The sequence below is a fragment of the Diuraphis noxia genome, unplaced genomic scaffold (genome assembly GCF_037042655.1).
Source record: "Diuraphis noxia isolate RWA-SAM2 unplaced genomic scaffold, SU_Dnox_SAM2 contig0003, whole genome shotgun sequence".
Lineage (NCBI taxonomy): Eukaryota > Metazoa > Arthropoda > Insecta > Hemiptera > Aphididae > Diuraphis > Diuraphis noxia.
In genome coordinates, this window is record NW_028301713.1 from 73,453,431 (window position 1) to 73,469,848 (window position 16,418).

Below are 16,418 nucleotides of genomic sequence, written 5' to 3' on the forward strand. Positions count from 1 at the left end.
CTACTACAGTAATATTATTTCAAAATTAATTTTGATAGCCATTTACGTTATAATGCACACTGTATAGTGTACATATAAAATAAACTATAAGTAACTAAAGTTTAACTTAATATTTATATTAAGTATTGTTATTTTCTTCTGGCGTTTAGTCTTTTTGTTGTTTAAATTATGCTAAATATCAATTACCTATTATTAGTACTTCAATTTCGCCTATAATATGTCATCTTCAATGATAAATTGGGCCGTTTTACTCATTATTCGTTTATTTCAATTGTTACTTCAATGTAGGTACTCTTAGATTTCTAGTCAATTATTATTATTATTATTATGAATGTAGTGTGTTAATATTCATATCAATGCCCGGAAAGTCTTATCTTATTAATTGACGACCCGATTTTTAATGGAAAATAACGATTCAGTTTAGTATTATTAATATTTTGAAGTTTTTAGAATTACCATTAACAATAAAAGAACAAATAAACAAGACTATTTTTGGGAATTCCAAAAAAAAAAATAAAATATTACTATAAAACCAATACATTTTTCATTTTGCTTAGAATCTAAACGTTTCACAATTGCATGTTGAGGTAATTGACGAACAGAGTAACAATCATACATAAAAGATTGCATACATTTACGGATGCACAAAGAACGTGAAATATTTATTGTTTTAATATAAGTATATATTATTATATAGTTATATTATACGTACGTATATCCCTCGAAATCAGCATTGTTGATCGATTCAATAAGTTGTTCGGTGATTTTAACGATTTCTTGTTTGCGTGCTGAAATAAGACCGTTGGAGATTATAAGCTGTTATATGATTACGTATAACATACATTGTATAGGTTAACGGCCATTCTCGGCAAATCCGACAGTGGTATTAATTTCTTTTTAATTTTTTTTTTTTACATTTTTTCAAATTATATTTAATATCATTTTAATGTTTATAGATTATAGGTATATTATACAAAAGCTTTAAACGCAATACGAGTGAAATAATAAAAAAAGTATGTAAAATAATCATAATATATACACTATACAGGTATATATATAATATATAGGTAATCTAATAATCAAAACGGGTTTTCAACAAAACTTATAATAAGTATATAATAATATGTACATTTTAATATTACTGTGAGGGAAAATGTGATATTGAAAATTGAATATAAAATACTATCTAGATTTGTATTTGTAGTTGTTTGAACTCACCTGAACCGCAAGAGTTAGTCGAGTGCTGCGAGAATGTCTTGTTGGGACAGACAATCCTCACGTCTTAGCGAAAATATGTGAAAATAAAACATAAAAAGAAAAAAGAAATGCAAAAAACGAAAACCGATATAGATGAGAAACAGAGAACAAAAGAAACAAACAAAAAATAGGAAAACACGCACAATATTATTGTTATATCAATGCGTGTTTCATCCTATATATACGTATAATATAAATATATATATATATATATATATACGTATATATTATATACTTATATATATACAATTTGTATAATATTATTATTGTTACGACATATAAATAGATACATTAATCATAATTCGGTCTATATTTCTATATCGAAGATTTCGGTCGATTGTCCATGTATATGCATTGTTTTATCGAGTTGCCTATTGCAGCAAGGGTTGAATAGTATAATATTAGGATGATACATTATTACGTATTACATCATGTTTGATGTAAGTACTGAAAAAGATAATTGAATATTATAATTAGAGCTGAAATGCAAACGCACTTTGCAATTTTTTCTATAGAGATATGTACGAAACGGAGCTATTTCGATACTAATCTATTTCATGAATGTCGAATGACGATACCAAAGTTGATTTTGCATATTTCTTTTGGATTTTTTTTTATGGTTTTTAGGACGTTTAATACGTAAAATTAAATTTAAAAAAAAATTTATTTTGAGATTTTATCGAAATTGTATTATCTACTATCAACCATTAAAATATTGATCTAATTTAATTAATATTTGAGATTTCATATAATTATCTGATATAATTGATATTGATACAAACCAAAAATTAAAAAAAAAACATAATTATTATTAGCAGCATAATCTAAATTTACTTGGTATCTAACAATTTTTTGAAGACAAATCAACGAAATTTAGAAATATAAAAACATCTCCCAAAATTATCTCTCAATTATAAAAATAATAAAAATAAAATATTTTTTTTTTTTTTTTGTGAAATGCATGTTAAATTTAAATGTTTTTGTACGCCTAATATTTTTGTCGTAACTAGTATTTTAGTACATTTTATTAGTACATAATTTTAAGCTGTTGAGAAAAGTTTGAATTGTCCTTATTTTTTCAGGGCATCAAAATTCCCATCCCTAATTATAATAATATATATTCTATCTGCCTAACTACCACTTCGAATCAAATGGCGATGATGATGAATCAATGAAGTACTAATGTATAAAAATAACCAATAAAAACTATTTGTTTACAGGACACAATATTATATTATGGTATATATACACATTATTTTGTCAATGGTTGTTGCGTTCAAATAGTTTTATGGCACTAGGACGAAAAGGGTATAGCCTGGTAAAATTATATTGCATGCATATGCGTATAGGCATCATTTGCAATCATTTTCTCAGTAATTTTTTTTTTTTACTTTTAAATTTAAATATCTATATCATTCATAACCACTTGAAGTTCGTTTTTTATAGATAAAGCAACAAAAGTAAAAAGTTAATTGCACGGTAAAGGGTATAGTTACTTGTTAGTGTTAAGAAAAAAATCTCTCACCAGTAACATATTATTGCACTCGGTAATTAAAAATGTTAAGACAATAATAATTAGAACAAGAAATCACATTAACATGGACGAAATGACATAGGTCCATATAATCCCCATAAGTTATAACGAGTATCAACGATTCATCGATAGGCGCAAATACCTATATAATATTATGAGCCTTTAACCTAGGTACTTACAACCGTATAAAAACTATGAAAATAGATAGAGAAAATGCGTAGCAAAACAATATTTATCATCTCGCGCATTATATAGGCAAATATAATATACGCTAATTATGTAGGAAATATTTTATTCGATTCTACATCATGGTTACCTATATATATATAATGTACATATGGTTTTTTTCTTCATATAATCATATTATATACTTACAAGCGTCCTGCGAAACGTACGATTCCATCGAGTTACCGGGTACCAGACGTTCTACGGCGGGATCGTCGGAACAATTACTGCAAAAGCACAACACCATACTATGATGGGGAGGGGTGGTATGGTGATGGGTGATGATGGATGGGACGTGGAAGGAGGAGTGGGGGAGGGACTCTGCGACGCGGCGACACGACTATTTCAGTATATATAATACCTATTACTATGGCATTACGATATAAGCTGCTACACGAAGGAGTTACATATTATTATTGTTCTATTGTACGATATATACACTGGAGGCTTTCTACAGAATACTTATTTAGCCGAAAGTCTCATATAAAATGATTTAAAATCGTGATATTATGCGGTATACAAATATATTTCGTGTGTATTTTAAGCACGCAACTCACCGGGAACGCGGTCACAAACGACGTATGAATAACCGCATCAGAAGCAGCAGCAAGAAGACGGTGACCGGAGCGTATAATTTAAGTAGAAAATCATATGACGTGATGTGTACTACGAGTGATTTACGCGAGAACGGAATAGAGCACATTACTCCAACGGCGGCGGTATAGTGACCTACACGATGATAATATTATGATTGTTCGCGAAAAACTATATACGTCTTGGAAAACATTTATACGACGACGACGACGTTGATGATATAATAATAATATAATATATCGATTTTTAGTCGTTTAGGCGTTTAGCCAATTCCAAACATATTATATTATAATAATAATGCGATGACGACACGGCGGAACGCACACCACAAACAGCGGAGCAATGAAAAAAGAAGAACGAGATTAAAAATATATATTTTGATAATATAATATACACGATTGGCTACATGGAATAGATTTTATTTTGTACATCATGTGCGTAAGTAACTGCAAAATATTAAGTATAATATTATACCTAAATAGCGAGTGTGACGTGTGTGTGTGTTTAAAATTAAAACAACTGTGCAAACGTATTTAGTTACGTTATTTTACACGTCGCGCCAAAATGTCACTATTGCTGTCCAACTTATAAAAAAAAATAACACGTCTCTCTTTCACTCCTATACATGATATATTATGCTTATTCGATATAATTTATAAACTAATGCATACAAATGCCATTTTCGAAACTTTTGATGAGAAACGCGTTCGTGTACGTCCATGTGTTATCAATGTGCAGAGTTGCTGTATATTAGTAATAACTAATAAATGTCAACCCCTTTTACTCCCCGCCCACTATACATACACGCTGATATTCCATTTGATTGGGTCGTTTGTGTTCACGCTTGTCTATATCCATTATATTATTATACCTTTGTAAATATGCATTATGTTTGTCGTCATAATATATTATCGTCTGCATGTAGTTTTTTTTTTTTAAGTATGACCATAGAAAACTATATAGAAATATAGTTACAATAGGTATACATCATATAGATATATTACATAGATTATAAACCAAGCACAGAAAACAACAACAATCCTAACGACATAAAAATGACTGCAGTGACGACCTTTACGTACGGGTCAAAGTTCAAAAATCCTATAAGTAAGTACACGATTAGTATATTTTTGTGGGAATTTTATAGACTAGTCACAAATTCATGTACATCACGTGCGATATTTGATATTAATAACTGATATAGATGAAATAGTAATTATACATTTAATTCAGTCCTATAATTATTTTAGAATAATATTATGAAATCAACAAATTTGATGATGTGGTGCTTAACTATTGGATAGTAGGAGGCATCAATTATTTAAAATATCAGAAGATTATAGGAGATATTTAATTGCCTACAACGTACATTTTGTAACAGGTATTGTACAATGGAACCTAATTCCTAAATATACCTATACCTATTGTATTGTATTATAGCACTACAAAAGAATATTCAGAATACGATTATAAAGACAGAATAGAGAGATACCTTTATAGAGTTTTCAGCATACATTTTAGTCCAATATAAAAACATCAACACATTCTGTGCATGGGATACAAGGGGATTATTTTAAGTGGGTACACTAATTATCTCAAAAAGTATTTACTCTTTTCAAAATATTTTTTTACATGGTTTCAAGTTGTTAAAAACCAACGTTTTTATTAAAAAATTATATTTTTAAAAATTTTTATCCTTATCATTTTTTACTTTTTTGAATGACAACATAGAGTTTTAATTTCATATTCCAAAGCAGAATATTTTTCTAAGTATTTTGATTCATAAAAATCGAATTTAGGGCTAGTAGTTTTTGAGTTATAAGTATTTAAAGTTTAGATTGGCAGAGTGGAGTGGTACGGGGTTACCCCGCAAAGTGTTTGTCCACTACTCCGCTTGTCTATACTTTAAATACATATAACTCATAAACTTCTCGTCCTAAATTCGATTTTTATGAATCAAAATACTTAGAAAAATATTCTGCTTTGGAATATGAAATTAAAACTCTATGTTGTCATTCAAAAAAGTAAAAAACTTAAAAAAATGATAAGGATAAAAAATATTTAAAAATATAATTTTTTAATAAAAACGTTGGTTTTTTAACAACTTGAAACCATGTAAAAAAATATTTTGAAAAGAGTAAATACTTTTTGAGATAATTAGTGTACCCACTTAAAATAATCACCCTGTATAGAACCTATAACCTCAAGTCTTTATAGTGCAGTTAGGCAAAAACCGGTTGGACGTCTATGTTATGAGGTGCTACTAAGGAGGATCTTAATTTTCCTGGTAAGTACATAATTCGAAAAGACCTTTGATGGAAATGAAAATGGTTTCTAAGCTCATACGCGTTGTGCTAATATATATGAAATCATGCAATTTGATCAACGTTAATAATACGAAATATGACTGGCGTCTGGACCCGCTAATCCATGAAAATGTACAACAGACCTTGACGAGCTAACCGCCATGCCAATGATTTTTACATAATGTAGTGGTGTAGCCATGTGGAGATGCTAGGATGGCTGAGCCCCCTCCCCTCCTCAGAAATTTTAAGAAAATTAAAAACATATTTCCATGGTCTATGAATGTTATAGGTACCGTAAATACAAAATGATGTAGCCATACACGAACCGAATCCTAAAATAAAACTCGGTACGCCAAACTTATGGGAGATCCAATACTTAAACCAACTCTGTGTAAATGATCCCCTCCCTCACCCCACCAAAAAAAAATTCTGTCAACGTCACCGACATAATATTATTACAATATTAACGAGGTTAGATAGCGTAACAATTATGTTCTATTTGTACATTATATTAAACGCATGTAAACGGCACACGGTTTGTTACTTGTTAGTGCGTAGTGTTAAAAAACGAAACCAGAAACCAGAAAAGAACCAGGCGTGTATATATTTAAACGAGACATCAGAATTTTTCTAACCTTGAGCCAAGACATTTTGGGGGTTGGCGGTGACGACTATCGACAGTTTATTATTTGTCTTGGATCCGAAAGACGTGGACAAGGAACTCTTGAAGCAGCCCAGCACGCTACCAATGGAAGAGGAAGACAATGCCGGTGACGGTGGCGGCGTGGCGATGTTCCCTAAACAATTGCACGCTGTATAATATTATAATATGTGGGTTAGACGGGAGTAACGTGACTTCAACGCGGTAGTGGAAGTGGTTTATGGTTCTGGAATATTGAACGCCCCAGCATGTACAAGGTAAAATGTATAGATTTAATAAATTTCCCTTTTTTAATTTTAATCCTAATAAACTCATATATGATTCAAATATCTGTGGTCGCGAAAAACAAAAACCATCGAAAGTTCCAAAAATTCATAACGTCCAAGTGTTCCAGATTTTCACCAATTGTTTTCATCTTGCAACATTGGGATATTGGAATGATAGGCAAATGTTATACAAAATAACCGATTCGAACGAATGTAACAAGTGATGTCAGGATAAAATTTTACCAACTCATTACAGAGAACCTTCACCGCCACATAACTCCCGTCAACGATCTGTAGCTAAAGTAGAGATGAAAAACATATTGAGTTCTGTCTCATGATTAGATGGTCTTTTTTTTTTCTTATGAACCTAATTGCAAATGTTAAATAAACGAGTATGACGATGAACTATATCATAGGCGTGCGCAAATTTTTTCGCAGCTGGTATTTTACTTTGCTTTGAGGGGGAGGTGGCTATGCCGTTAACTATTCCAGGCTTATGCCTCTACTAGTGGGTCGAAGTTTATTTGGAAGGTTTATGTTAGTTTTATTGATTTACCCAGGTGAGTGGGTAGGGTTTGAGTATGCGTTTGGTAGTTGAAGGAGTGTGAGTTTTGCCTAGAAGTCGGATGTGGTCGTGATTTGAGAAAGAGTTTTTGTAGAACATTGAATTGGTTTGGGAACGAATAGAATTTTGAATAGATTTGAAATTAGTGGATTTTAGAAGGACCGAGTTTTTTACGAAGGAAGGCAAACCCGTTATAGTGCGTATGCCGATGTTTTGGACGGATTCAATGCGGTTCGCAGTTGGTATTTTTAAATATACCTAGCTAAATACAAAAAATAACTATCAGAAAACTCATAATTAACAAAACTCGAAGCATAACGCAAATGCGAATATGGATTCGAAAAAAACTAAACATGCATCCATTTATATTTAGGCTTTAGATATTTTATTTTAAAAAGTCTGTATTATGATTCCATTCCAATAAAATAACAGTATAAAAACTACAAAAATATGATCAAAGTACCTAGTTTAATAATATAATAATAATGACAAAAAACAATAACCTAATATTAATCGAAATTCTTTTATTTTTGATATAGTAGTATGAAAATAAGCAATAGTACAGATGCCAGTATTATGTGTGATAAAATAGAAAATTATCACGAAAATGGTTAATTTTGAATTCAACTAGATTATCATGAGTTAGAAATCTAAAAACTATGATTATGATAACTATTCAGGAAATTTCTTGACATAACCAGCATCCCCCCTGCGCACGACTATGAAGTATAAAACTAAAGATAAAAATTATAAGCATGTAAATTCACAATGTTATGATGAGCAAGACGTATACAGATCAATTTTTTTTATAAATACATATTATATTGATGAACGATAAAACAATGCATACACAATAAAATAAACATTTAACAATTATTTAATGATCTTATTATATATAACAGTACTAGCAAACAATAGTATAATACATATTATGTTATGTTTGTATTAAAGCTAGATTTATATAAAACAATATATATTATATAATGGCATATATATATATTTATATTATGTACAGTTTATCCCAAAATTCCCTGAACTCCAAAGAATATTCGAGGCAAATCATTTTTTTTTAATGTAGTTTTTTCAAGAAAGATTTATAGAAAAAATCCAATTCAATGACAATTTTTTAAATTTTTTAAAAGAAAATCATATTTCTAAGAGTCAACACTTTGAAACTTACAAAATAACCACTTTTTTAATTTTTAAAAAATAAAAATAATTGAAGTTGAGTAAAAAGGAATAAAGTTAAAAATGGTTAAGTTTTTGGTTTTCTTGAACTTACCTACAGGTTAGTAAAATACAAAAACTCATTTATATAAACCAAAAGTTGATTAAAATGCAAAGAGATCTGATCACAATTTAAAATTAATTTGAATTTTGAAAAACTGTACTTTTTAAATTGTAATAAAATAGGTTATTTTGAAATATTTATTTTTTTGCAATAAAGTTATAGTTTGATAATTCCGAATAAATCTAAACAAACTGTATTCAATAACTTTCATTCAATATAAATATTAAATATACATATATACATTTTATTAACATTTTAAAATACTATAATAGTTGATAAAATAGCTAGTTTTTAAGTTTCTAAAAGTTTATTTCAAGAAAAAAACAAAATTGTCATTAAATTTGAATTTTCTATATGATAAAATTACTCTCGAAGAAACTGTATTGAAAGAAGTTGATTAGTTGCGAGATCCAAAGGCGTTTTGGGACTTATGTGATGCACTATACATATATATCCATATAAATCGACGTGAAAGCGGAAAATATAAACTATAACTATATGTTAGTACGTTAACTCCGAATTAAATAACATTACTTCGGTACATAATATAAGTATATCTAGCTGATCACTATACTATATGTAGTATATCATATTATTTTCAGCACGAATAAAACTCGACTATATTCTTTAACTCGAAAAATAAGAACAAAAATTTCACGTTTCCGCGTTCATATTGTTTTTGTGAATAAAATATTATATAAAGGTTGGTTTTATCATTGTTGATATTTACCTTCCGCATCTTTGGCAATTACTGTAGAGCTCCGGTCCACAGTCCCTTTTTTGTCCTCTAAGAGAAAAACACACTTTTCACATTGGAGTCGTGACAAATTTGTAACACGGTCGTATACGATCTTTTTGTTCGTTATTTTTTGTACGTTTGTTTGTTTGTGTTTTTTTTAAAATAATATGTTAGGATAGTGAAATGTGTTTACAGAATGGGGTTTCAAACACGTCACGGGGGTAGTACCTATTCCCTACGCATGCATAATATACTCAAAACGAGAATAACAAAAAAAATAACAAATATATATGTATTAAATAAAAATCAACGAAAAACCGCCTACACAGGGTATCTAAATGTCATATTATATTATTATATGTATATTATTTTATCTGATGAAATTTATGGTGTGTGTATTAAAAAATAAAATTATTATGGTCATATCCGATATCAGTATATTGAACGACGGCTGTCCGTTGTTATAAAATCTGTTTGATATTATTCGTGGTCGTGTAACGATAATAATAATAATAATAATAATAATAATAATAATAATAACAATAATAATAATAATAATAATAATATAATATGTGTGTCCACGTGATGTCTTTGCTATTATTTTAACGGGTGTTCCTAAGAGTGAAAGCGTCACACTGCTCTTATTTACACAAGCAAGCAGCTCAAGTTTATGATTATATATATATATATATATATATATATTATATGCGTTTATTCACAGGGATATATTGTATATTTATATATTATTGTAGTTCGACTGATAATTATATATTTTTTAATTACAAAGTATTAGATAGATATTCACATTTATCAGTACGTTTGAGGTTCGTAAGAAGATATTTTTTTTTTCAGATGTTTTATGCACGAATAATAATAATATATATATACATACTTACATAATATTATTATAAATGTGTATTGTATAGGTATTCAAACATATTTTTTTGTACAAATATCAATAATATGTTATATTTTTAAAAGTCGGGGTGCAAAGTTTAGAAGAAAAAAAAATAACGATTAAATACTATTTTTAGGTATACCGTTTAAGTAGTGAACGTTAGAATATTAATTATTATTTACTACGATGTAAGTATACATTATTGTATAATCATTTAAATTGGTTTATTTAGATTTCCATAAGTATTAAATGTGTAAGTATTAAATGTTTGTTCATTAAATGTGAACACATGCAAATTATTTAAAATTTTAATATTTTAATTTTGAAAGACGAATTATTAAAAAAAAAATAGGTGGGTAATATAACACCTATATTATGGTAAAAGTAGAGTTATTTAAAAACTCCAGAATGTGTAAAATCTCATAACGATTTTATCATAGTTTATATTTTATTTATTTTCACTTACCTCTAACATCATCATCTTCCAATGTTGTATTGCTCTCAGTTGATTCTTTCACTTGAGAACCATCTCCTTTTTTGTTGGTTACAATACTGCGACCTGACAACCAATATAAATGATTAATACCATGGTATATATTATATTATTTAATTATAAAAATTAATTCAAACACCAATTAGATAGTTATTAAAACATCTAACAGAATAAAAACGAATCTCTAAAACAATATTATATAATAATATATTTATATCATAGTACAATATCGAGTTGAAAACCATCTTGTATTTTATTTTATTTTTTATATATATAATCAAAAAAAAAAAAAAGAAAAAATTGACAATATTTTTAAATATTTTTAAATATAAAAGTAATCGTTAAATTTTTCAGATCACCTTAAAGATTAAAAAGAATTCCAAAAATATTAATATTAAATATAATATTCAAAATAAATAATCAAATGAAAACGGTCAGCTGAATGGCACTAGATAATTAAAATTAAGCAATTAAATTGAATCACTATGTATATTCAATCGAAACATTGGTATAAATTATTGATATTATATTTATATTTAAAAAATTAAATAGCTTATTAAACGTAGGTAATTATTGATATTGCGTTAATTTCTAAAAATTAAAAATAAAGTTTATTATTTATTACGGCTGCTGTAGCTATCTATAGGTTGGCAACTGCTAACTACTGAGTAAAAATTATGAATTCAATTTAAAATAATAGATTTTATACTTAAATAAATCGTTTATAATCTAAGTAGTGTAACAATATGTTATTATGATAAACAGCAGGGTGATTCACTAAACAGATTCATCCCACTTTTACTTTAATAATGAATTTCAAATTCTCATTTTTTGAAAATTTGATTTAATATATATATGTTGCATATTTTATTATACTTGGACTACTTTATATAATATATATTTTGAGAGTGAAATATTAACTATAAAAATTTTAAATCAATATGGCATTCATAGTCCCTATATCTTAACAACCCATTCCTATAGAATTATTACACTCAGTACTATGGTACACATAGTTAAATAACTCTAAAACTACTTTACCTTTTCAGAAAATTATCCATTAAATAATTTACAGGAAAAGGGGAATTTTAATTTAAAAGTTTCCATGCTTTCATCTGTGACGAGATCCATAATCTCAAGAAATTTAAAATAGGGTCTTTTAGTTAAAACTTTTAAAAATAAGATTTTAAATCACTATATTATTGGAGAAAAATAGGGATGAGCATGATCGGAGAATCGCCCTGTATATTATTTGTTATATTTTATCGTATCATACTATAGTTTAAATTAATTTGATATTTATCATTCTGGTTTTCAACTCCATATTTAGAGTAAAGGTACACTAATTAATTCAATTTAAAGAATTCAAAATATTCAAAACACAATTTATTCTAATAGATGTTAGAAAAATTATTATTAAAATGAAATATAAACATTTAAATAAGTAAATTCAAAATTGCAAACAATTGTTTACGAGCACATAATTATAAATCTTACAAAACTTTCTAAAATCATTATAAACGTGAAGTGCAAACATTATTTCGTTTAATAATTTACTATAAATAGTATAAATGAATATTAAGTTATTAATTTTAAAATATTCAAATTATACAATGGAACATACAAAATCAATTTTTGTATAAATTGAGAAATAATAATTTATTTGTAAAATTATGTTAACTACTAAAGTTGGTTCCATCAAACCTAATAAGAGTATTAAAGTAATTAATTTGAATTGTTTTATACTTAAGTAAATTTAATTAATTTTATCTATAGTCAAGTTATAATCATCATAATTCTAATCAAAATTATAAAAGGTATTAATATTCCAACAAAATAATAATATTCAATAAAAACAATAATTAAACATGCATATTTTATTCACGAATAAACATTCCATATTAATATACCACCCTAATACTAAAATTAGATTAACGCAGTTCGTGCTTTTATAAAAAATTAAGCTTCATATATTTTATATCATTGTATAAACATGCGTTATGGAAAAGCGTAACAAAAATAGTTAGTGGAATAGCTAAAACCGTTTCCCATTTTCAACAATAACCCTGCAAAGTGTGTTAGAATTAAATTAAAGAAATATAAAAAAATATACAACTCTATAGATTATCTAGAGTAATAAATAAAATTAAAGCGAATGCCCAAAAAATGACTTTTAATGCCAAAAAAATGACGTCCACAAAAATGTTAATGTAAATTGGAACAAAAATTTAAAATATAAATATTTGTTATAGATACAACAGTCTTACCACTTCCTGTTCCGGAAAATTTTATGGTAGATTTTGAAGAAGGTATAGAAGTGTAGTGCGTTTAGAGAATATTCGCGAAGAGTACAGGGAAGAGTGAACGAAAACAAATAAAATCACAAAAACAAAACAAATGATGAAAGGTAAAAATAATTTACATGTATTGTGATCAGTCTGATGAACATAAAAATGTGCTCAACATCAATTATTTAATGCTAAACAGGCTCATTTTTTTTATATTCATCAAATCGTTGGTAATAACATTGTAGGTATGCTTATTATTTGTATCGATATCAATAGTAAGCGCCTCATATAGAACCTCAGCCTTTTAGTTTTAATGTTCTTGAAATAATCAAATCAACAATTTTATCAGATACACATATCATATTTTAATAGTTGGGCAACTAATAAATAATGGTGCCTCCCTACACTCTCGTCTTCCTAAAACCGTTCCAAAAACCGATTTTCTATTGATTTAGAAAACATACATCATATTACGTTAATATAATGATTGTAATTGGGTACTGTTAGTTGTTTGAAAATTAATTAAAATTTTTATTTTTATTTACATTTTAAAATACCGATCAAAATAACAAATCGGTTTGAAATGGATGAAATGGATGATATGGTGTATTATTTTTCTTTTGGCTTTTCCATACTTATTATTGTTCACTTGTCACTTGCAAGTGTTTCTGTGTTGGAAATGTTGCCTATATATTGTTTATGATATGAGTTTATAAAACTATCATAAATATTGTAAAATTGTGTTAGGAAACCATCGCATGACAAACATCGTTTCTATTTGAAAATATAGGCAATAAGTTCTATTAGAAATAGCGAGTTATACGTTTGCACTGCATTAATGTCTCGTATTATTGTATTATCAAATTACAAAAAAAACTAACAATACCTAGTAAACAAATATTCTATATTTAATATAATTTATCGGTGTCTTATTTGAATGTGCTAAAAAATTATTGTAAGTAGTAACATAAAACAGAATTCTATCAATAAGTAATTGTGTACAATAAGAAATATGTAGTTTAAGTAACAATTATTGATATTTTATAACGAAATCAAAATATGTACAATAAAAAAATGTATGAGCTCAAATCTTCAATAATATATTAAGCATATTATGTATCATATAGAATATCACTAAAATACTATGGGTAAACCTACCAACATAAACAACTCACACATGTGAGTATTACAGTACTTTAGGTCTAGATTAAACCGTGTACAGTATATTATTATTATACAAACTAATATTAGACATTTAAAACAGATTTATTTGATGAAATTAATTATGAGAAACTTTTTCTTTGTTTTTTAAACAAATTAAATAAGTATGGACATCTTGCGCAGATAACAAAGTACGTTTGTTTATACTTTATACTATAATAAAAGACATCAGTATTAGGTACTAACCAAATAACAATACACCTTATCCATACTCGTGTTATATTATAAATTATTTATTATATTTGAAAAGGTCCGATTGAGTTTTCAACCTCTTGGTTTGCTATGTGTAAAATCATCAAACATTTTTTATTAGAACAAGTATATAATATAATTAGTAAATGCTTCACTCCCACTTCGTACTCAATAATTATATTTGAATAAGTTTTCGTCAATATAATAATAATGAAATTAAAATGTGTGAAAACTTTAAAAAGCATATACCTAGTATACAATATACATACAATAGTTTTATAGGTTAGGTCTTGTGTAATATACAATTTATAACTCAAAGAAATGTCAATTATAGGAAATCAATTACAAATTAGTGAAAATAAGTATACATAATACAATTAGGTAAGTACCTATATTGAATTTATTTTAAAACCCTCATGGTTTTTAACAGCATTAGTATAAAATATGCATGTTATAATATGTAGATAATACATATTAGACATACAAGTAATAGCTGATATTTTAATTTATAAAAATCATTTTGATATGTTAAAATTTTAATAGTATAAAATAGCATAATAGTAGGTATGAATTTATAAGTAGCGAAATAGTAAAAACTGAGTGATCTTGCGTTAAGGTCTGATGAGTGATGACACAATGAAAACTATTAAATCAATGTAATGTATATCTTATTTGATGGTAGTAAAAATAATAATGAAATCTATGGAAGGTATGATCATAATATGAACTATAAATTATGTTAATATAAATATTTCATTAATTTTATTGATACTCAAATATTTAATTTGTACCTACTCATTAGCGTTGAATTAGTATGGAACTTAATATTATAATTTTTATATCAGGAGTGTTGTATGCATAATCTTAATCATAAAACCTACGTCATGCAGCTACAATAGGATGTAAGGTAAGGGATACAATGTGTAGCTTTAATGTTTCAGACAAATTCAAACAAATACATGATGGTTTGTTTTTATGATATCCACAAAATATGTTCAATGTAGCACTACCTATATGAATACATAGCATATACACTAGGGGTAATGAATGAAATAAAAGTATTATGAATAATATAATATAATTATCATATTGATGCATTCGTGTACCGATAGTATTATAGTAAAGACATTATATAGGTATACGAACCTGTTAAATCTGTAGGATAGAAAAGATAAATAAACAAATAGTGTAGATAGGTAGATAGGTAGATAGGATTGTTAACCGTAAAAATCCTGTTTGGCTACTTTCGCATAAACATCAAACAAAACCCTATAAAAAAAAACTCCATTTCTCTGCCATTCGTATAGGGGTATAAGGTATAAGGTTTATAACCAATAAATTAGCTTATATACAGTGCTGTACCCATTCGTATAAACACCTAAATTGTGTTTCAAACCAACTTTTTATGTACACATATATATTCAGTGTATCTAATTAAAAAACAATTCTAAAAATTACAAAAAAAACCACGTCGTCACCTATATTCATTCACACGTAATTGGTCTGAGGTTCCTGAGGCACTTACCGTGTACATCATACTTACTGGAGAAGTTCCTTGTAGCCAACATTGTCGTCAAAATTGCACCCTGAAAACACGTAAAAATATAGTTTGATTGGACTCTCACTCAACGTGAACGGGATAAAATTTAAAAAAACTGAATTTACTTTTAATTTTCGTCTGGCGTTGAACTTCTTCAAGCAGTCGACCGTTTCCTGTCTGTGTACAGCCGAAGCAACTTTCTCACGATACTGAAACACAACGGGCCATCAGAATTACATTATGAATACTCAAGATGTTACGTTTGCATGCAAAAAGTCCATAAAAATCAAAAATGAAACGTATTTATATTGTACAAGAATAAATATAAGTTTATTGTACACGTGAGAC

The 16,418-nt window shown here is 27.4% G+C and overlaps 1 protein-coding gene across 16 annotated transcripts in view; it reads right to left on the reverse strand.

The window, feature by feature from the left end:
- Positions 1-16,418, reverse strand: part of CaMKII (Calcium/calmodulin-dependent protein kinase II) — a 55,360-nt gene that overhangs the window by 3,604 nt on the left and 35,338 nt on the right. For 2 of the 16 annotated variants that reach the window (XM_089224715.1, XM_089224714.1), the window contains exons 10-15: positions 16,196-16,279; positions 16,056-16,116; positions 10,803-10,895; positions 9,430-9,486; positions 6,552-6,713; positions 713-788 (exon numbers count right to left, since the gene is read on the reverse strand). In XM_089224715.1, the coding sequence (XP_089080841.1) occupies positions 713-788; positions 6,552-6,713; positions 9,430-9,486; positions 10,803-10,895; positions 16,056-16,116; positions 16,196-16,279 (533 nt within the window). Of the gene's footprint in view, positions 1-712; positions 789-1,218; positions 1,282-6,551; positions 6,714-9,429; positions 9,487-10,802; positions 10,896-16,055; positions 16,117-16,195; positions 16,280-16,418 lie in introns of all 16 variants that reach the window. The other 14 variants (XM_089224722.1, XM_089224721.1, XM_089224720.1 and 11 more) reach the window with 9 other exon arrangements.